Raw genomic sequence first — 22,425 nt, forward strand, 5'->3', positions numbered from 1 at the left:
TTCTGGGGTTTGCCATTTAAGGGCAACACCTTATCACTTATAAACCCACTTAATATTCCAAGGATGATGAGGAATAGGAAGAAAGAATGATAAAAAGACAGAATTTTCCAGAAGTGGTAAAGGTTTAAAAGGCCAGTACCCACATCTATCAGTGGACCTGATATTTGGGCTAGTGACAGAAATAGAATCCAAGGGGTATGCAGCAAAGTGGGTTAAAAGGATGTTGGAGGCCTACTGTATAGTGACTGAAAATAGCAAACAGTCCAGTGCTACAGGCAAAAGCTTCTATGATTAAAAGGTAAAAGGAGTCTTTTTACAACCTGGAAATAGTGTTGGTGAGGAACCTGAAGTGTACAAGGTATACCCTGTTGCTGGAGACATTAAGAAAACAAAAATGCTTCATTATACAGTATTTCTAAATGCTGGACAAATACCTACCGGTTGAAGTGCCTCCATTCATTCTGTGGATACAAAGATTACCTGAAAGTTGGGGATAAACAAGATTTGTGATTGATGCGATTATATGACAGCTCTGATCATGAGTCTGATAAGTGGAACATTTACATGTACAGCATTTGTCAGACGCCCTTATCCAGAGCGACTTACATTATCTCATTTTTGTACAACTGAGCAATTGAGGGTTAAGGGCCTTTCTCAGGGGCCCAACATTGGCAGCTTGCCACTGAACTCACAACCTTCCGATTGGTAGACGAACATCTTAACCACCAGGCTACCACATGCCCAAAGATTGCCACATTTAAGATTACTGGTTAAGTGTATCTGCTATAAGGATAAAAACCACACCTCCCATTAACCATCCACAACATAATAGGGATTCAATGAACCCAGTTTTTTTCGCTGTTATTGAGAAAGGGACTTTACCGTAACATGTTCTACAGACTTTAGTTTTGCAGTACTGAGATAATGTAGATAGTCATGCAGGAGGATACAGTAGTTCTGCTTGATTTGTAGCAGGAGATGGCAGCATAAGACCACAAAATACACAATGAGTTATATGGGTACCAGATATATTCTTGTATAACTGCAGAGAACAGACTGCAAACATGTCTATGTGATAATTGATCTCCTGAATTACAGGTTCATTACGAGAAGGTCCTTAGAAAAACCATCAGGTCCACTTATTCACTGATGATGGACACCACGTTATATTTAACTGCAAAGTTCAGTTTGGGTAATTTTGCTGTATTTAAGGCAAATACTGTAGCTCTACCAGCTACTAATGGCAATGGCGGGTCATGTGTAATTTCTTTCCAAACTAAAATGCAACACATTCTTTAATTTCTGTATGCGTTATGTTTTGTTTTTAGTTTTGAAAGTAAAGAAATGTGTCTAAATGTTACTGCATAATTATGTGTAATCTGTTTAGAATGCACTGTTGCATAATAATAATAACAATAATAATAATAATAATAATAATAATAATAATAATAATAATAATAATAATAATAATAATAATAATAGTATAGTGAAAGTGCACATGATTTACATGCAAAGATGTTAAACACCTAAGTGTTAAGTTATTGCCTCTTCTCCTAATTAGATAGTAATGACAATGAAACTGAAACAAAACTATGTATTTTGTGCCTGGAAGCAAATGATGTTATTTTGATGGAACACAATATCTTGACCTCAAAACAGTTATTTTGTGAAAACTACAACCATTTTTCTGTTTAATGATTATTCTGTAAATCATTTTGAGTTACAGGAAACAGGAAAATATATGACTGCTGAAAAAAGCTCTTATATAGCTTATAAAGCTTATTTCAGAAAGAATAAGACCAATGAAACACTACTGTACTATTCCTTATGTGTTTCTGCTCAAACATCTTCTCTGGCTGCTATGGCATTCAAAGCTGTTTCCTAGGGTGTTACTAGGTGGTTAAGGGGCTGCTTGGTTTCTATGGTTTTCCACATGGTTGCTATGCTATGGTGTTGCTAGGCAGTTGCTATTTTATTTTTGGTAACTATGGTGTTTCGAGGTGGTTGATGTTATCCCAGGTAGTTGCTAAGGCATGTGCATGATATGATATGGTTGCTATTTTATCCAAGGTAGTTCAAAGGGTGTTGCTAGGTGATTACTTGGATATTCCAGGTGGTTGCTAGGGTGTTTTTATGTGGTTTCCAAGGTGTTGCTACGTAGATGAAATATTACCCTAGGTAGATGCCGCTGTTTGGTTGCTATGGTTTCCTAAGTGGTCTCTATGGTGTTGCCAATCTCACTTATTTCTTCTTCTTCTTCTGAGGTCATTGTGTTCTGGAAGAATACTAGAGTGGACAATCTCTACTCTTCATTATATATATATATACACCATACATATGAAAGTAAATAAACATTGAGTTATGTGTGTTCATATGTGCATATGCCCTGCAAAAAAATTACATTTATCAATTAAAAAATGATATTATAGTTACAGCTTAGTAATGACTATTATGAGATTACAATGAACTAATCGTATGCAATAGAAAAAGAGAAATATGGATACAGCTGAATGAACAGCAGATGAATGTAGCACGGACTACAGAGTCAGATCCCATGCTGAGGTGATTAGCGACCCACTGAATGGTACTGTACCATGTCTATGCATGCTTTAGCACAACTAATATTAGCACTCTGATCTCTATGGTGATGAAGTGCTTTCAACAATCAATCATGGATTGTCTTCATCTGCTTCTCTTTTCCCAGCACACTAGCCCATCCTATTTTTACCTACTGATCAGGTAGATTCATAGAGCAAAGCATCTCCCATCTCGACATGGCAAGGAGGAACAATGTCAGACTGATGTTTCTGATTACTCTCAAGCTGTCTAGTGTCTAAGGCAGCTGACACTGTGCTCTTCATTCTGAACAGGAAGTCCATGAAAACCCTAAACTCCTGAACGATATCCCTAAACATGCGCAGAAACGTTGTCATTACTATAGAGACAAAGGCATAGTTCTCTAACACCTACTAAAGCTTTATAACAAAATACCAGCAGCTTCAAATTACACTGTCTGCTGGATTTACAGAGACGCAGAATTCAGTCCAAGAAGGACCAGCAAGAACTCCTGACTGCAGTGAAAAGAAAAAAGCCTCAAACCTAAATTCTTTGTATGCCAAAAACAAAAGAATTGACCATGTCATTACACTACTTTCAGACAAGACTATAAATATGATCACTAAATATGGCAACTGTAGCAAAATGTTCTGAACAAAGGTTCCATAATCAACAGCATTATTGATCTGGAAATTGTACGAGCACTTAGATATGAGGGATTGTTCATGAACTTCTGTGGTTTCCCATTGGTGGAATTCCAGCGTGATCCTTATTCTTTACATAGTTCAAAACTGCACCACATATCTAATATGATAAGAAAATAGATCTATATATGTCTATAAAGACTTTCACCAAGGCATAAATAAAGCTTATGATGTAATATGAGGTCAATAAAAGAGTAAGATAGACATTAGCTTTGATAGCCAGTAAATTCAATCACATCACTTTTAAGAAGAGTTTCACATCCACATATGACCAAAATAGGTGCCCCAGTCTGGCCTGTGAAACTGTTTTCCTCTGTGATTCTAATAAACACTACTTCATCACTCACATTGACTGCACCAGGATCCTCTATTTTTCCTAAGAAATACACTGATAGTATATGAAAGTGTATTTCACTGGAACATACACTTACCTTTAGATTTGTTTCTTAAAGAGACACAGGTCCTTGGTCCATGTTGATGTCAACAATTCCCCAGTACAGATTGTAATGCTGTAAGTAATTAACCGAGTATGGGACAGAGTAGAACTGAAGTCACTTGGAAGAGTGTGCGTCAGCTTCTGGAGACCTCCTGTGCACAGCTCCTTTTATGGTGTAGAGTTATGTATGTGTGGCTGAGGGCCTGAGTACTGAGCTCTTACCATGAGTGTGTCCAGGCAGCATTGCACACCTAATCACACAATCCTGATAAAATAACATACCATAGCAGAAAATCAAGAATACTGGACCTTTAGTTTCATCCTACTTACTTAATTTTAGCGTATGCACCTAAGTCTCTCTTCAAACCTTCCACTGTAGTTATGATTGTTGTGATGATTTCACGGACACTGAAATTGAAAACACTTACTTAGATTGAAAACTATGTACAACTCTAAAAACTGGTAACAGAGCTTCCAGTAGACTCTGAGGCAATATGAGAGATAACTAACGCACTGGTGTTTAATTTGTACAGTGTCAAATGTCAAATCAGTCCAGAGACATATTTTAAGGCAAGGGCATAAAGGACTACACAATTTCACGATTATTCCTTTGTTTCACACACGATCGTAGCAGATCGTAGAATGTGGCACCTTTATTGATTTACAGAGATAGACATTATACTGAAAATCTCCAAGAACAAAAATGTCCAAAAAAAAGACCAATGCCTAATAATAATAATCCACAGGTTCTTTTTTTCTTTATTATTCATGCATGGTACTGAAAAAAGAATTAAACAGTTATGGTTGAAAACATCATAAATTATTTTTTTTATGAATGAATACTGTATGAATACAATTAGTATTTATGTACAATAGTAATGACTGGTCACTTCATCCTTTAAGATGGACTAGTACGGCGCACCACACTAAATATAACTGAAAAATAATGTTCCAAAATATTATCTGGAAACCATGAAGTAGTGCACTCAAAAAGCTATGAAGGTTTTCTCTCTGATGCTGGCACTTCAGACGGTGGGTTCTGGTTGACGAACTACCTCGTCCAGTTCTGAGATAAAGTGTCGCAGATCCTCAAGACATCGCTCACGAATCTCACTGAGGTTTTCTTTCAGAGGGTTCTGTAGGTTTTTCTCCAGACTAGGGTCCTTGGCCACAAGCATCTTCACCACCATACCAAATGTCTCACAGTCCTGGCGGTACACCTGAACATCAATAAAGTCAATAATCATTATTGTCTAATCAAATAAACAGTCAGTGTTAAGGATGTGTACACTGTGTCTAGAGGTTTTGACTATATGAGAATTCTGTAGTTTTATTTAAACACTGGTTTTAAAATTACTTACCCATTATACAGAAATTGTTGTTGATTAGAGAGAATAATCAGACTGAATTTATTCTAACGATATCTTACACGATAGCTTCGATTAAAGTTCACAGCTCAGTTCTGTTTTAGAAGATTACAATTACAGAATTAAACAAAACAGATAGAACACAACCTTCTCGATCTCTCTGGCTTTGGCTGCAATAGCTTGAGATCGCCGTTCGTGGAAGTCATCTGCAACTGCAGTGGCTTCATCTGCAGGGACCAGAGTTTCATCTGGTTGACGTTCTGTTACTGGCATGTCTTCCTATGCAGCACACAGAGTATTTGTGTGGAATGTTATGAAGAAGAATGGAAAATTGAGATCGAGAACATTTATATGCATATATTTTAAACAAAATATGGGAATGATGAGCAGAGAATGCCAGAGCATTAAACATGCATGTAGTAGAGACATGACACTTTGTCACCACATCAGTGTCAGATGGCTGAAGCCCTATAACTCATGACTCCTCTCACTTTGCCCATGTTCTGTTTGTTCCCCTTCCGTCTCCCTTCATACTGTAAACACTGTTGCACTTGCTGCTTATTGCACTTCTGCTTAGATGCTAAACTGCATTTCGTTGCCTTGTACATGTATGTGTGTAATGACAAGAAAGTTAAATCTAATATAAATCTAATAAAACTTGAAAGATGTGTTCAATCCAAGAAGTGTACCAAGATCGAGGTGTGTTCATTAGCAGAGGACAGGGTAGACTTCAAGTCTGTGTTCTTAACGAGAACCATCAATCAAGCTTAAATTTGGAATATTAATCTGTACACAAATTGTGAAAGTTTACTTGATTTGAACTAAGCCACTGTTGGCTTCCAGTAGGTTCAAAAATCCGTATGGCAGCACAAATTTGTCCGGTGACCGAGCAAAAATGACTGAAGAGAAAAATGAAGGGTATGTCACTACCCCTTACTCTTTGCCAATGTCGAGGGACCACCCAGGGTCCACCTATCACAGTGCCATCTACAATGCAAGCCCTGAGGGAATCATAACTCGGATAATCCATAATTCATTGATGTTTATCTGTAAGAATATTTAAAAAACTGTAGCTGGCTAAAATAAAATGGTGCCTAAACACCCCATAAACATGGTTATGAATCCTTGACGGTTATTTACGTCATTGAGGAAAGATGCTACTTACTTTAGAGGCTGACACAGAACTATGTGGTGATCCATCTCGGGATACGCTGACAGATGGCCCTGGGGCTCTTTCCCTGCCTACAGAGGTAAAAGAAATGCATCATGGAAGAAATGTGACTAGTCAGCTTGAGCTGTTCTGCTTGAATATTTATTAAAATCCTCAAGGATGCCATAAATATTTTACTGTTTTACTATTTATATTTAGTACTGTTTACAACTCCATACATTTTAAACTCTATATAAATGCATTTACATTTTGTGTGACCCATTATTTAAGAAAGTTTTTACATTTCTGACACTTGGCAGAAGCCCTTATCCAGAGAAACTTACAGAAGTGCTGAAGTCTGCATTAACTAATACATTCATAATGTTTCACTAGGTTTGGACTTGAAAGAGCAAACAGACATTTGCAGGTGGTTAGGTCTATACAAATCATTTAAGACTACCAGTGACTCGGCTGTTCGGACTTCTTGGGAAATTCATTCCACCACCCATGTTGCAGAATATAGAAGAGTCTTGATGTGTACCTTCCTTGTACCCTGAGAGATGGTGGGACCAGTCGAGCGGTAATGGAGGACTGAAGGGAGCCTGGTGCACTGTGGGGTGTGATGAGTGCTTTGAGGCAAGTACAGTAGGTGCTAGTCTGTTTTTGGCTTTGAAGCAGAGCATCATTGTTTAAAATCTGATGCAGGCGGTTTCCAGAGGCCAGTGGAAGGAATATAGGGGTGGTGTGGGAGAACTTGGACAAAAATGGACAAATACCTCGGATATTGTAAATGACATGAAATTGTGAGGTAAGCAATGCATGAGAAAAAGGAAAGTTGACTGTACATGGTTACCCCAAGATTGCATACAGTGACCGATGAGATCAGCAAGATATCCAGAGGGATTGCGACATCTTGACATGCTGATGAATCGCCTGACATGACCAGCTACTAGGTTTTATTAGGATTAAATCTCTCAGATCTCTCGGACATTAGCAGACCGGTATCACTTCTCTCATTTCTTGCTAAAATCCTTGAGCACAATGTTTACAGTCACCTGTCTCTCTAGGTCTCAATGAACTACCAAGATCCTAACCAGTCTGGCTGCTGCACATTCTACAGCGGCTGGTCTTTTGCATGTCACAGAGAAGCTACATGATGCAAATTAGCCAAACTGGCTCATACTTGTTGACCTTTCAGCAGCGTTTGACAGTCAAAAACAAGACTCTCTTGTCTACCCTGGAGAGTCTTGGAATTTGTGACAAGTGTTTGAGGGTAGAGGTTGTCCATGGTTAAGGAAAACGTAGATATACGTGTCTGTGGTTACGTCCATCTTAAAGGGTAGAGAATAAAAGGAGCTGGACAATTCTTACCATTCTTCACCAGTTCTAAATTTTGCTGCCCTATTTAGCTTCTACAGCATGAAGCGCTATTGCAGTTAGTGTAACAAGCGCTAATATGTATGGTGTAGTCATTAGTGTGTATGCAAACATTCCCATTCAAGTGAAGCCTAGGATAAACTAGAGAGAGTAAACTGAGCCTACTTTTTCCCAGAGGAGGCTGGTACATGTGGGTCTTGCCCCGATCTGGAGAGTAGCTTCGGCTGCTAATGCTGGAACCAGAGCGGCTATGATGGGAAGGAGACACGTCCTGTCGAGTAGGGGAACAGTCGTGGACTGGAGGAAAGGGTGCTTTACGTCGCAGACCTTCCCTCTCCTCCCTGTGGGGAAAAGAAGCACAGTATAATACATTCATGATGACATCTTAGACCTCTGTATGTAGTGAGGCATTAATAAAGAAATTACACACATTATTATTTAGAAACAGTTATATTAATTTTAGAAAAATCAGAACATTTCCAGCTGAAGTCAGAAGTACACTCAGATTACACTCAAGTCTATTCACTATAGACAAAATACACTCATTAAAAAATTGTTAAAACTAATTTTTTGACCACTTCAAATATTTCATATTGTAGTTGTATTGCTGTAGTTTTGAGTTTAAACTAAATTAACTGTGTGTACAGCAAAAATAATAATAATAATAATAATAATAATAATAATAATAAAAAATAGAAAATGATGTCAAGACTTTAGCCAATTATTTTCTGATAGGTTAACTGGCTGACTGAAGTCAATTAGAGGTGTACACCAGTATAAACGGTGACACATTCTATCTCCTAGAGAATAACAGTGTATGAAAAGTGCAAGTCAATCATAGAAGTCCTCCTATATGGTTATAACCAGAACGATGAAGAAAACACTGCTCTAAAATCACCATAAAAAAGCCCAACTACAGTTTGCTTGTGCACAAAGGGACACGGTTACTGTAACTGTTTGGTGATAATGTCTAATAATTATGTACAGAGAAAAAAGGGTTACAAGCCAAAGACCACCAACCAAGCCGTGGTGTTGGGCATGGGGGTGGCAGCAATGTGTTGTGGGGTTTCTTTGCTGTGTTGCACACAATAGATGTTTACATCCTAAACAAAATCAAAAATGATAATAATTGGGAACATTGGCAAACACCTGCCACCATTTAACATGAATCTGATTAAAACCAAATAAAAGTCAGCTGTTGCTTTAGTATTCACATGAATGGGGTTGCATTCTTCTGAGAGCCATGGGCCACAAAGTGTTGGCAAACAAACTGACATAATTGTTGAAAGCTACCAATCAAGAGATTGTACCTGATTTAGATCACTGTAAAAACGATCTTCAATAGGAGGAGAACGTGGCATCACAGAGACATTGCAAAGATCAGGACGACCCTCCAAAGTTGATGGGAGGAGAAGGATAACACTTACTAAGGAGGGTACCAGAAGGCCAACAGCAAAACTGAAAGAACTACAGGAATTTCTGAGAAGTACTGCTCACTTCTCCTTTACTCCCACAAGCTGCTTCTTTTAAAAATGAATATGCAAGCCTGTCTGCTTTATAGTAATGACACAATGACTCCGAAACCTTCACAGGAACGTCGAGTATTAGAGTGGCCTTCACAAAGCAGGCTTGAGATCTTTGTGTAGTCATTCGAGCATCAACGACAAATCGCAAACACAAAGTTTCTAATAAAGCAACAACAAAGACAGCACTCGTTATATCTGGCTAACATTAGGCCTTTTGTGAAAGACACTGCAGAAAATTAAAGCCATCAAAGAAGAAGAAAGACAACAAGAAGCACAGAGAAGAATGAGATGACACATTTAACAGAATGAACACAATTATCCTTTGTTCCAAACTCAGTGGTGATGTTGTATAATGGCAGAATAGCTTACAACCCTAACAGGCCTTGGATGTCTTGTCATGCTTCATTATCCGATCATTGAGGTAGAGTCAGATTGCGTGCTCCCCGACACACACTTCTACACTGTGGCCACAGACACTGCTGTTCTGCTGTGGCTCTTCTGATCACCATTTGATCATCATCAGGCAAGGTGAGGCATGAAACCTGAATAAAAGCTAATTTGGCTAATTCAATACTGGTGTGTCACAGGTCAGAATGCTAAGCTATACCACGAAGCTTTATTAGATGAAGATGCCCCCAAAAAAATAAATAAAATAAAAAAATTCAGAATATGTAGATTTCGGAAAAGGAGGAGTGTTCAAGAGTCACCAACTCTGCACTGTGGACAAAATGCACATTGTCTTTAACCATTACAACATAACACGCATAACCAAATAATAACCTGATACTGTGTGTATCTCCCTGAAGAAGAAAACAACAACCTAAAGCACACATCCAGAGCTCTACACTCAAATCAGTGGGGTAACAGAAGCGGGCAATACACAGGAGATACCCTAACCACCTAGTGGAGCGTTAATGTTTTTGTAACAATGACTAGGAAATCACACTGATAGACTCATACACAAAAAGTGGTGTAATATGAACACTGCTTCTGTAAAGTATCAGTTCAGGTGTGAAACTCCCCCATTTTATGTTACTATACATTTCCTGTTAGATACAATTTAGTGTATCTACAATATTTAAATCGGGGTAATTTCAGAGATAGCAGACATCTTTAAGCATTAAAGTCAAAAGTTCACATACACTTTATTAATACTCGATATTGTCAAAGCCCCTGGTCTTTTGAAGAAAACATTTTACACCACAACCAAAGTACAAGACTTAACAGTACAACAAATCCATAAGAGTTAGCACTTATTTTACTTCTTCATTCTGCTATACACAGTTTAACAACTTGCATGTCAAGCTGATAAACAGAACAGTACCTTTTCCGGTCATTAGGTGTCACTGTTGTTAGAATACTGCTATTGACAGCCGTCAGTCATTAATTTTCTTTCATTCATTGACTGTTGGTAAGTCATAATCCCAGGGGCTAAGCTCATCATCCTTTCCAACCCTGTTTGTGACCTCCTTGCTCAGACACATTTCTTCAGTCCATAATTTTTCTATGCTGTTCCTGGAATAGCAGCTTCTTCCTTGTGAAGTGTAGGAATTTCTTAAAAGTGGATGTACATACTCCTTCACCAGGTCCTCCGTAATGTCTTGGAATTCAATCGCACCGTTCAAACCATCCTTCAGCTCCCTCCACAGATTTTCTATGGGATTAAGGAACTTTTTTCTATGGAAACTGGCCAGGCCACTCCAGGACCTTAATGTGCTTCTTCTTGAGTCACTACTTTGTTGCCTCCGGCGATGTGTTTTGGGTCATTGTTATGCTGGAATATGCATTTTTACCCAGTTATTCTGTCTCTCACTGTTTAAAATAAACCTACAATTAAAATTATAGACTGATCATTTCTTTATCAGTGGGAAAAAAAATCAGCAGGGGTTAATCCCCCCCCCCAACAGTAATCCCCAACTCTTAATATGTTGTCTGGATACTCTTGGAGAGTTGTTATCCAGATAAATGAGAATATATTATGAAGTTCTGCTGCTTAAAAAACTTTGAGGGAGAAAACAATCTTAGCCAGGTTCTGTTGTAATAAACTACTTATTCCTTTTGTAACTATAATGCCTACTTTTTCCATGAGGTAGACCTTAAAATTGTTGTGTCTATACATTTGCAGAAAGGCATTAACTCACTCTCGTCCCAATCGACCTTATATCCTAATAAACTGGTTAAGGCTCTGGGTTGTTGATCGGAGGATCGGGGTTCAAGGCCCATCACAGCCAAGCTGCCAGTGCTGGGCCCTTGAGCAAGTCCCTCAAACCTCCCTGCTCCAGGGGCACTGACCCCAACCTCCTCAGTTCTGGTATGTGAAGAAAATAATTCCACTGTGCTGTAATGTATATGTGGCAATATTAAAGGCTCCCATGCCCCCATTCTATTAGATAATTGCATGAATAAGGTGGTGTACAGGAGTTTCTAATAAAGTGCTCTGAGTGTGTGCACTGGATCCAAAACAACAAGCCAGTCGTTCCAGAAAACACCTTCATGATAAAGGTCAGAAGAGAAGGGCCAGTCTAGTTTTAGTTGACAGGAAGGTCTTGTAACTCAAATAATCGGCACCTACAGTAATAATCTACCCCTATGTGAGCAAAACAGAATTATTGGCACTATCTTGAAACACACAAGTCAAACTTTGAGGTAGATAAGCTACAACATCCAAAGTCCCCCAAGTATCAATAGAATACAGCAGACTCCCTGAGTATTGTCAATGACAGTGTGTATCTCTTTATGCCCAAATTTTACCCATCTTGCTTCCATGAACATTCAGTGTACTCATCAAACAGAGCACCTTTGGGATGTACTAGAACAGGAGACTTGCATGGATGTGTAGCTGAAAAATGCAGCAATAATGTGATGCAATTACAAAATCTAACCTACATCGGTCCTTGATCAACACCTACTCCAAACACAGTGTAACTTCATTTTAGATACTGCACATGCATACCCTCGGTCCAAGTTCATAATGGCCTGGATTAATGTGTCGTCTCCTGAGTTGGGGCCCAGTGTTGAGAGGGTTCTGGGAGCAGGGTGCGAGCCCTGGACACGAGCATTGGGCGAGGAGACAACTCGACTGCGGCCTCTGTGAGATGAAAAGATAAAATAAGGTAAATTAAGTAAGGAATAAGGGACTTTAATGCATCTCTTTCTCCATTTTTTTGGATTTCTTTCAGGAGACTAAGCCCAGTTTCCATTCCACACTACTCACTAAGATTCATTAGTTCACGGATTTGATGGGGAACTCAGACACTTTATTAGAAACACCTGCTCATTCATGCAATTATCCAAGCAGCCAATCACAAGGCAGCAGTGCATTGAATAAAACAATGCAGAAAAAGACACACAAGTTTAAAAACAACAGTTTTTAAGAGTTTTCTAAGAATAGTGCAATAAATAAAAAGCATCCAATGAGTTCTACTGTTGGAAAAGCCTTGTTGATGAGAGGTTAGAGGAGAATGACCAGATTGTTTTAAGCTGACAGGAAAGCTACAGTAACTCCCATAACCATTTACTACAACCACGGAGTGCAGAACAGCGTCTCCGAATGCACAAAACATTTAACCATCAGATGGGAGGGCTACAAACCCACCGGACAACACGTGGTCAGATGAATCTGCAGTCTGTCCATGGAGCCAATCTTTCAAAAAATATTCCCAAAGCAATGGAGGTGGTGTAATGGAGTGGTAAATATTTTCCTGGGACATTTTGGTCTCCTTGATAACAGTCCAAAACTGTTTTTGCTCACCTCATATATAGCCAAAATTTGCCATCTTTCATGATCCGTAGTGTTTTAAACTCCAACAAGCTGACCACTGATTCATTTTTTTTATTCTAAAATTGCTTTATACTAGACCTTTTTCCTTCTTACAAAGAGTGAACACATTACTTAAAACATACTTAAATTCCTTAAAATTAAATTCATTGCACAAAATCGATACTTCCTCCACCACAACTCTGCGTATTTCTCTGCCCAGGCCCAGTGCACTTAGGAAGCTGCAAGGCCAGGTGTCGATCCACCTGGCACTGGGGTACCACAGACCCTGAGTGCAGCAGAGGAAGTCGCAAGCCTGGCCCTAGGCAAGGACCTCTCCCCCTCCACTGCCCCCGGTCTTTGAGATCACCAAGAAAAACATGATGAGGCGAACACTTGCTGTTTTCATGGTGCTCGTGTTCTTGATGTCGCTGCACAGGTACCTCGGATCCTGAGCAAGAACACTGGAGCTTTTTATCCTTCATGCCAGCACAAACACCACCAGCCTGAGGCAGATCAGAGATCCTGAAGAGGGACTTCAAGATCCTGGTGGATTTGTTCACATACAGTAGCCCACATCAAGGATCATAGTACCAGTGCGGAATCGAGAGGTTCAGTAGACTTTTTGTCTTAAATGAATGGTTAGTCATGATTAGAATCTATTATTTATTGACAACTGGAATGTTTTCCGGGAGCATCCTAGGCTATTCTGTGCCGATGGCCTGCACCCCAACAGAGCTGGAGTGGAACTCCTCTCGGACATTTCCAGGATGCTATCACTGTCTGCTGGTAAATCACAAATCATATTATAATTCTGATAAATGTCCTTCACCTCCTCACCAAACTGATACAAATGCACACATAGCTCATCCTACTGTGTCTGTTCCCCGAGCGGTGAGATCAATGAGTAAATTCACAAAAAAAAAAGTGATGACATCACAGACCATTACCTTATAATGTACACACTACCTGTAGAACAGACTAACTGTGTCTCACCACGTTATCGACTCAGTAGAACTATTATTCTGACCCCTAAAGACAGATTCACAAATAACCTGCCTGATCTGTCTGGACTTCTTACTGTACCCTTAAACACAAACGACCTAGATGCAATGACGCTATATTCACTAGCACATTAGCCACTGTTGTCCCAACAGATTAGAGATAGAGTTAGAGATAAAACACCTGCACCGGGGTATAATAGTCATACTCACACCCTCAAGAGAGAAACCTGTAACCTCGAGCGAAAGTGGAGAAAAACTAAATTAGAGGTTTTTAGAATTGTGTATAAGGACAGTATGTCCAGCTATAGACAGGTAACAGTAGCTAGATATATATATATATAAAACAAAAACAAACAGAAATGTGAACACTATTTCATCACAGATAAGTAGTGAGGATTTTAGATTAAAGAAAATCTGCCTCTTTAGTGACCCTCGACTAGTCCTCTAGAGGAAAAATCTGGTCAGTGACAGCTTGTGATTTAAAGTATAGAGAGGAAACATGGGCACTTGTAACAGCAAACACCGTGATAAGAAACAGCAAAACGAGTGGTGATTCTGTCCCAGTTTGTGGTGTGGGTAGAGGAGTGTGGTTTCCCTAAAAAGATTTACCGAAAGACAGGTGGAAGTGTTGCAAAGAAAGTTGAAAAAAAAAGGAAAGGGACAATATGTAGACTGATCAGCTTTTGAGAAATGGAATACTTAAACACAAGCTAGAAGTAAACGCCCTCAGCCTAAGGCTAGTAATAAACATGCACCGTGATATTCAGTGTCTTAAGTCTGTTATAGACAATGACCCAGATGGAAGATCTCCGCTCCCTCCACCACCTGCATGTTCAGTAGATGTACCACTACAAGCTACATTGACAAAGGACACTCAGGACCTAACAGCTCAGCTCCCCATGGTGGAAGTTGCAGATCCAAACTACAAATCTGAGGCCAGAGACTGAGACTGAGGCCAGGGACGAGGCAGAGGAAGAGGACAAGTATGAGGCAATTGATGTTTTGTTTGTGACTCTGTTGATCATTGGTCTTGGGATTACCCCAAGCAGACTACAGATTGGGAAGTTATAGGGGATTTAAGGGTGGTTGAATGGTGCAAAGAGCTGTCCAGAAAGGTCAGGTAAAATATTTTTTTATGCTTGGCAAAGACGACACGCTTAAGCTAACCCCAAGTTCTGATAGTAATATAGAAGTAATAAACTTTCCTACTAAATTTCTTTAACACAAATATTTTCCAGAGGAAACACATGCTAAATAAATGCCTACCTTGACTGTACATGTAAGTGGTGTTCGTATCACATTGTGGTAGATTCATGAGCAGGGAGATCAGTAATTAAAGCAGACGAGTTTCATAAAATGCCAAAAATAAGTGAAAGATTCCTGCATTCAATAGGAGCGACTGGTGTCCAGGTTCTCTGTGCCATTACAATGTGAAATTGAGGAGTTTCCCCATTTCAACTTCTCATTTTTGATTGTAAAACTGGGTGTTTAAATCGGGACTTTCTTTAATGAGAAGGCCACTCAGTAGTCCTGCAGGACTCTGATCATTTCTATTTTCAATGTGTTAAGTATGATCACAAACCCTTAGATTTAGTCTATGAATGGAAACTACGCAGCTCCACAATAAACACAGTAAATCAGAAGCTCACTGATAAGCCACGTCAACTCTCTAACCCTGTGCAAAACTAAATATATGCAAGCCGAGAATTTGCATCGTACAGCACATGTACACAGAGGAGGGCCAGATGCGCCATATGAACCAGAATGGTTCAAAATGCTAGAGAAACCTAGTGTTCATTGGAATAGCTCACAGGAACGGCCTACACTTAGTTAGATTCTGGAAGCAGTAGCAAATGGTCCGGTGCTCCGAACATAACACGTCTAAGCTTTCTACATTCAACAGCAGAGAAGAGACTTGTGTGGAAGAAGGCGGGTTGTGTGTCAAAAGGAGGGGTTTGGTTCGGCCCCAAAACTGTTACCTTATTATGCTTGACCATGCATCAATAAGAGGGAAGTACAGCAGTATCTATAGATACCGGTTTATGTAAGGCTTTACTAATTACTCCCAAAACTTTTGACATGCACTGCCTGAGCGACCATTCCGACATTTACAAATGAATTTTATTGAATTGACACCAGGGAGGCATGGTGGCTTAGTGGTTAGCACGTTCGCCTCACACCTCCAGGGTTGGGGGTTCGATTCCCACCTCCGCCTTGTGTGTGTGGAGCTTGCATGTTCTCCCCGTGCCTCGGGGGTTTCCTCCTCCGGTCCAAAGACATGCATGGTAGGTTGATTGGCATCTCTGGAAAATTGTCCGCAGTGTGTGAGTGTGTGAGTGAATGAGAGTGTGTGTGTGCCCTGTGATGGGTTTGCACTCCGTCCAGGGTGTATCCTGCCTCGATGCCCGATGACACCTGAGACACAGGCTCCCCGTGACCCGAGAAGTTCGGATAAGCGGTAGAAAAAGAGAGAGAGAGTGAGTGAATTGACACCTAGTTGTCAGAGAGTTCTGTGGTTAAAAAAAAAAATGGATAGAAAGCATTACTGACTGAAATCATTCTGAGGTGGGGAATTCCGGACAAAATAGGAAGTGACAATGATGCTTCTTTGGCAAATCATGCACTATGACACGTGAGTGAGTTGGCAGAACTCCAAACACAGGTATATCCTGATATTACACAGGTCCTCCAGGAATTCCAAGGAAACTGGCCAGAGAATGTGTAGATGAAATGTTTATATGATTTATTGTGGAAACCTGACTTCTGCTCCGTCTGTAGTCCACAGATAGGTAAAAGACACCTTACCAAAGCCCAAGCAGACTGATTTACACGATCTGAAACCAAGAGACTGGATCGTGGTGAAAGACTTCAAGTGAAAGAGAGGAAGGCCAAAACATGACTGGATCCATTCCAGATCCTGCTGACAATACAGACTGCCATGAAAGATGCAGTGTGTGCAATCCAGGGCAAGAAAAGTAAAAACTCCTTGCCCATTAAGACAATTCTAGTTTTCATGATCCTAGGAGTGCTGTTTGAGAACACAAACAGAGACAGACCTGTGTACTATACAGACACTGAGGAAGACATGGATATGTCAGTACAGTTTGAAGCATGCTCTTTTTATTATGCTGGAACTATACGATCAAGAGCTGAGTAACTATGATAAATACATTTGTTAAGGGTTCGCATGAATTTACTTATTTTTCCAAAACTGTAGTTTGTCCCAGAGAACAAAAAGGAGGGAAATGTGATGGGGATGATATCATGTCCTAATGTAACACCTGGACGTCTGGGTGCTCCAGAGAATACAATGTTCAGTAACAATTCCTGACTAAAAACCTGAAGGTTTGTCCACATTAAGGGTAGATTCTAGTGACTGCCTTACTATCAGCACACTGAACTCAACTGCACACAGAGCAACTAAAATAAAAATAGAAAAAAAAAGAAACAGCCAAGAGGTGGGGGCCGAGATGATGTAGAGAATAGACAGGTTACGAATATATCCCAGTAATTCCATGCAGTTAAGGGTTAATAGGAACATTGCTGAATATCATTTAAGGCACACAATCATCGGAGAGTATGAATAAAAACACAGGATCACACTTTCAGAAGCCCAGCCTTCTTTTTACACTGTAAAAATTAGGGCAGTTTCAAATGATCTGATGTGCAGCATGTGGTCGGTGGGTTTGGAGCTCATGCACAGGTGAGTTTTCAGTCTCTCTCCTACTTTAAAGCACAGAGAATTCTATCAAAGGAAGCTATACAAATGCATCCAACAAAAAGCATCTTGCTTCCTACCTGAAGTCCACCTGGCGTCCAGAATGAGCGTCATCTTTGGCTCCTCTGTAGTAAGAGTAGTCATCCTGTTGAGGAGGTGGGAGGGGTGGAGACACAGCTGTAATCTAATATCTACAGTGATTCAGTACACACCATCATGAGAGAAAATGGACCTGAATTATACAAATAAGGACTAGTATCCTACTGTAATGACATTAGGCAGAGCATAAGAATAACTTAACACAGTCAGGGTGCCTTTTATCTCGTCCTGACTTAAAGAATGAAGGAGATCCGGCACTTACCCTCCGATTAGCTGGGCCTCCTCTGGATTCGTTAGAGAAAGAGTAGTGGCTGTCACTAGGGTAGCCCTTCTTCTCATCATTGTGGTAGTTTCTGGGACCCCCGTTTGGGTAAAAGCGAGGAGAGTCGTAGTCAAAGTTTCGAAAATGATCATCATCAGGTCGTCCAAAAGCTCTCCTTTCCCCACCGGCTCCTCCTCCACTTGGGTATGGGGCCTGAAACAGGCAAATGACTTAAATTAAGGCCACCAAACACATACCTTCTGCATGAAAGCTTATTATCCATATTTATTTTACACACATCATAACTAATCAGAACAAGCCAACGTTAAACAGGGTAAACTTTGCCAGGATTATATTTCACTGCTACACTGAGAAAAAAAGATTAAGTCCCTCTAAATGAGCTGTTAAACTCATTCAGCTTATCACTGAAAGCATCTGTGAAGCCTGGTGATGCGATGGAGCGACTTCTCTTCTAATCAAGATCACAGACAGCTCCAAATACTGTCTACTGTCTATGGACATCTTCAGCTTCCAGCATGATAGGAAGCCAAAAGCAGTAAAGAAATCTGTAGACTGAGTTGAAGAGTGCTGTAGGACGAGTGGAACAACACGTGGGATATGGGATATGTTGACGCTTTCCAGAGAAGGTTTACAATAACCTGGTTGCATGGGTGAGACATGATTTATAATATTCTCAATTTCACAGAAAAAAATAAATGTTAAACAGTGTGTGTAGACTTTTTTTATACTATATATACAGTGTAGAATTATTGGAACCCTTCATGAAGATTAAGTAAAAATGTGAAGTTCACTGAAGTTCACCAAGCATCAGTAGAAAATCACCTGAAACCCCACTGAATATATAAACTGCACATCAGAGATGCCTTGGGGCCCAAATGAAAGTCAGCATGCTTAAGACACATTATACGAAGGTTTATCCACAGCTGATTTAGATCCACAGGATTGCACAAAAATCCAAAAAGCTCTTACAGCTCTGCCGAGGTTGAAGCGCTGCTCGTACATGTCGCGGATACTCCGGTCTCTCCTAAATGCCACTAGAGCAAAAATAAACCAACAAAAATAAATCAGAATAAAAGCTTCGAATAAATCAGTGCTACAGGACCCATGTACAATAACAACTATTACATTATACATAACACAACATATTAAATTAGTGATAAGGGGGAAAAGAAAGAAATGGAATCACAAGCAAGCATTTAGGAACAATTACATAGGCTCGATCAGGGTTTTTCCTGGGTCAAAATTGGTCTTCGTGGTGGCTGACCCACATGGCCATCCACACAGCACAGTACCCTGGTACCCACATGATCCGCAAGCCACAATAATGACAATAAATGTTACATTTAAAATAAATACAAAGAAACAGTTCGTGATTTGTTCTTATCCTATTTATTCATGAAAAAAATCGATCACAGTCAGGCTGGATAGTAAAAGAAAGCGACTTATTTTACATGTAAACATCATCGCTACCAAAGTATATTTGAAATGTCAAAGGTATCACAATTTATCTATTTACAGATATCACAGCCTGCAGATGAACATTTTGCTACTGTTATCGCATTTGATAATATAATGTTTAATACACATGATAGTAGGTAGCTACATGCTAAGGCTAACGTTATTCTGTGTTAACGATAAAATAACGTTATGTACTTTATCGATTACAACCTCCGTTTATACAGATTACACGGAGCCGCACGTACACGTTTTATTCGCCGCGTTTGGGTGTTAATGTAGGTTCGCAAAGCCATGAGCATTAACAGTAAAGCAACATCCGCCATTGTTGTTGTGTTTGAACCAGCACCCGGGTCTTTCCGGTGGAAAAGGGGCATTACTGTCTCATTTCACATGTGTATGTTCTTCTAAGAAGTAATGATTTGTTTTACACCGACTCAGACACTGACGCAGACCAATTGCTTTAACCACTCATTATAATGAATCGGCTCAAAGGAGTCATTAGGTCGCAAATCAGACTTTGTGTGGGAATCCTGGTTGTTAACACATCACGAAAGATTTGTCAACACACACACACACACACACACACACACACACACACACACACACACACACACACACACACACACACACACACACACACACACACTGCTCGTTCTCTCGGTCACTCCATCAGTAGCCTGCTTCACTCACAAAACCCAATTACACATCAAATAAGGCTTTGGTGGGACAAAAAAATCTTGTGGCGGCCGCCAAAAAAAATTCAAATGCAGGAAAAACCCTGTTGATTGTCCAAAACGGTCAGACACCTCATCATCCACACCTCCTATAAAATACATGTACTGTACGAAGGAAAACGTGTGTATAAGAACTATTTTAAAAGACGTTACATGGCTCTGTAAAAAAAAAAAAAGCTCCCTAAAGGGGACACAGCTTCATGAATCCTGCAAGCAACACAAAATGCATTGTGTTTGTTTTATACCCAAAAATATTGCACATACTTGTTTTTGTCAGAAAATGGTGTTCACATGTACAGTCTGAGGAAGAGGATGAAGGACTTTGACCTAAAGAAGAACAGCAGCAGAAAAAAATGACTCTTAACTGTTAAAATGATATCAGGAGCTATTACACAAACTGTACATTACTGGGGACAATTATGGTATTTAAATACTGAGATATTGTATATATTATATATAATATACTGAGGTTGTGTATATATATATATATATATATATATATATATATATATATATATATATATAACATATATAATATTGACTCGTTTACTAGATAAATACAACACTGTAGCTAAAGCTAGCATTAGCCACATGCTAACGCTTTGTTTACTGCTAAACTGTTAGCATATAAGACTTTACACACATCTTACCATTGACACCTGGACCAGGAGAACATGTGAGTATTTACACACTCGTCATAAGAACCTTTAGACATAAATAATAACCAAAAAACCGCCGCATCCAACTGAAACTAACTGGATATATGAGCATAAGACAAACTACTCCATAACAGCACTCACTTCCGGTCACGTGGACGCAAATATTTCAGAATAAAAGTTTAATATTGGACTTTTATTGTGAGCTGATAGGTGTACCATATATATCTATGGGTGTGCCGTTCAGCACGAGTTTAGTGTTAGAAAGCTAAATGTCTGCTTTATTTATAATCTAAATATGGCTTATAAACTGGACAGATCACTGTAACAACAGAGCAGGGGTCTCATTTATAAAGCGTGCGTACGCACAAAACGGGGCTGCAAACGTGCGTACGCCAGTTCCCCCGCAAAGGTTGTGAGCTATTAAAAACAAATTGACGTGAGAATTTGTGCACCTTTAAGCAAACTTTGAGACGTGCGTACGCACATTCTGGAGACAAGGGGAATTGGCGACACAGATGGTGAGGTCGTGAACTGAAGTTAGATTGCAGAAAATTCATGTGAGAAGAACGAATATAAGAATGAATGACATTTAATTTTCACTCCATTTCATACGTTATATCCACATTATCATGAAGATTAAATCCAACAGTGTTATTTGTGCCGATTGTTTTAGGCTATATACATCTAGTAAAATCCAAATGTCATTCAAAATGTATTCATAATAATAATAATAATAATAATAATAATAATAATAATAATAATAATAATAATAATAATAAGTGCTGCCTTACAGTCACATTGTCCACAATGGGAACGCAGGAGGAGATGGCGCAACTAGATGTGATACAGAATAGCATGAAATACCCTTTTATTAGAGAACTGCAGAACACGGTGTAAAAACTAAATATTTTCCTTAATGTACTTATATCATAAAATGTCAAAGTCTGCAAATACAGTCATGAAGCACAATCGCTCCTCATCATCAGTCCTAACTATTACGGTGTTCATTACAAAACCGTCATGAAGAAGCATGTGTTCACTATAACATTTTCGTCTTAAATTTTCGCCCACAAATTAATTCTGTGATTTTGCCAAGGTGTTAACGATCAGTCTAATTGCTAGAAACATATAAATCCTCCGGTGACGAGGGTATGTAATGCTTCATGATGGCACTGCTGGCACTGTTTTCAGGGACCATGATGATTTCCTGGCCCATTATGATGACTGGCTAATAAGCCGATTTAGATTCCCTAGAGCTGTGCTCTTAGATATATGTGTTGAATTGGGTCCAGTATTAGAGAGGGCAACACGCCGGGAACCATGCCATGCCAGTCCAAATACAAGTCCTCACCACTCTGGGGTTCTTGGCAACCGGCTGTTTCCAGCAGGAATTGGAAGACAGGTAAATTACATATATAAAAAAACTATAAGTAATCCTCAACTTTGTGTCTAAGACCTTTTCTATATGAAATAATTCTATTGGAATCTATCATCTCACCCTATAGGTCTGGTATATCACAGCCATCCCTGAGTGCCATAATATCTGTCGTTTTGAATGGTATACTTAATATGGGTAGTCGGTACACCAGGTTCCCCT

General features: G+C 39.5%; 2 protein-coding genes and 1 pseudogene across 4 annotated transcripts in view; 1 reads left to right on the top strand and 2 right to left on the bottom strand.

Annotated features, from left to right (window-relative positions):
- Positions 1 to 22,425, bottom strand: part of LOC113663787 (NACHT, LRR and PYD domains-containing protein 12-like) — a 631,994-nt gene that overhangs the window by 265,470 nt on the left and 344,099 nt on the right. The gene's annotated exons all lie outside the window — the stretch shown is intronic.
- The window catches only part of LOC113663806, a 589,387-nt pseudogene that overhangs the window by 170,140 nt on the left and 396,822 nt on the right, over positions 1 to 22,425 (top strand).
- pphln1 (periphilin 1) lies at positions 4,335 to 21,003 on the bottom strand. Of its 2 annotated transcripts, XM_027179191.2 has the most exons (10): positions 20,820 to 21,003; positions 20,434 to 20,496; positions 18,947 to 19,011; positions 17,957 to 18,169; positions 17,676 to 17,740; positions 12,070 to 12,204; positions 7,756 to 7,931; positions 6,229 to 6,305; positions 5,211 to 5,342; positions 4,335 to 4,916 (listed from the first exon to the last, which is right to left on the bottom strand). In XM_027179191.2, coding segments are annotated over exons 2-10 (1,059 nt in total). In that variant the 5' UTR covers positions 20,435 to 20,496; positions 20,820 to 21,003; the 3' UTR covers positions 4,335 to 4,721. The 2 variants fall into 2 exon arrangements, with proteins under 2 accessions (XP_027034992.1, XP_027034993.1); XM_027179192.2 differs by lacking the exon at positions 12,070 to 12,204.

Source organism: Tachysurus fulvidraco, chromosome 19, assembly GCF_022655615.1.
Source record: "Tachysurus fulvidraco isolate hzauxx_2018 chromosome 19, HZAU_PFXX_2.0, whole genome shotgun sequence".
NCBI lineage: Eukaryota > Metazoa > Chordata > Actinopteri > Siluriformes > Bagridae > Tachysurus > Tachysurus fulvidraco.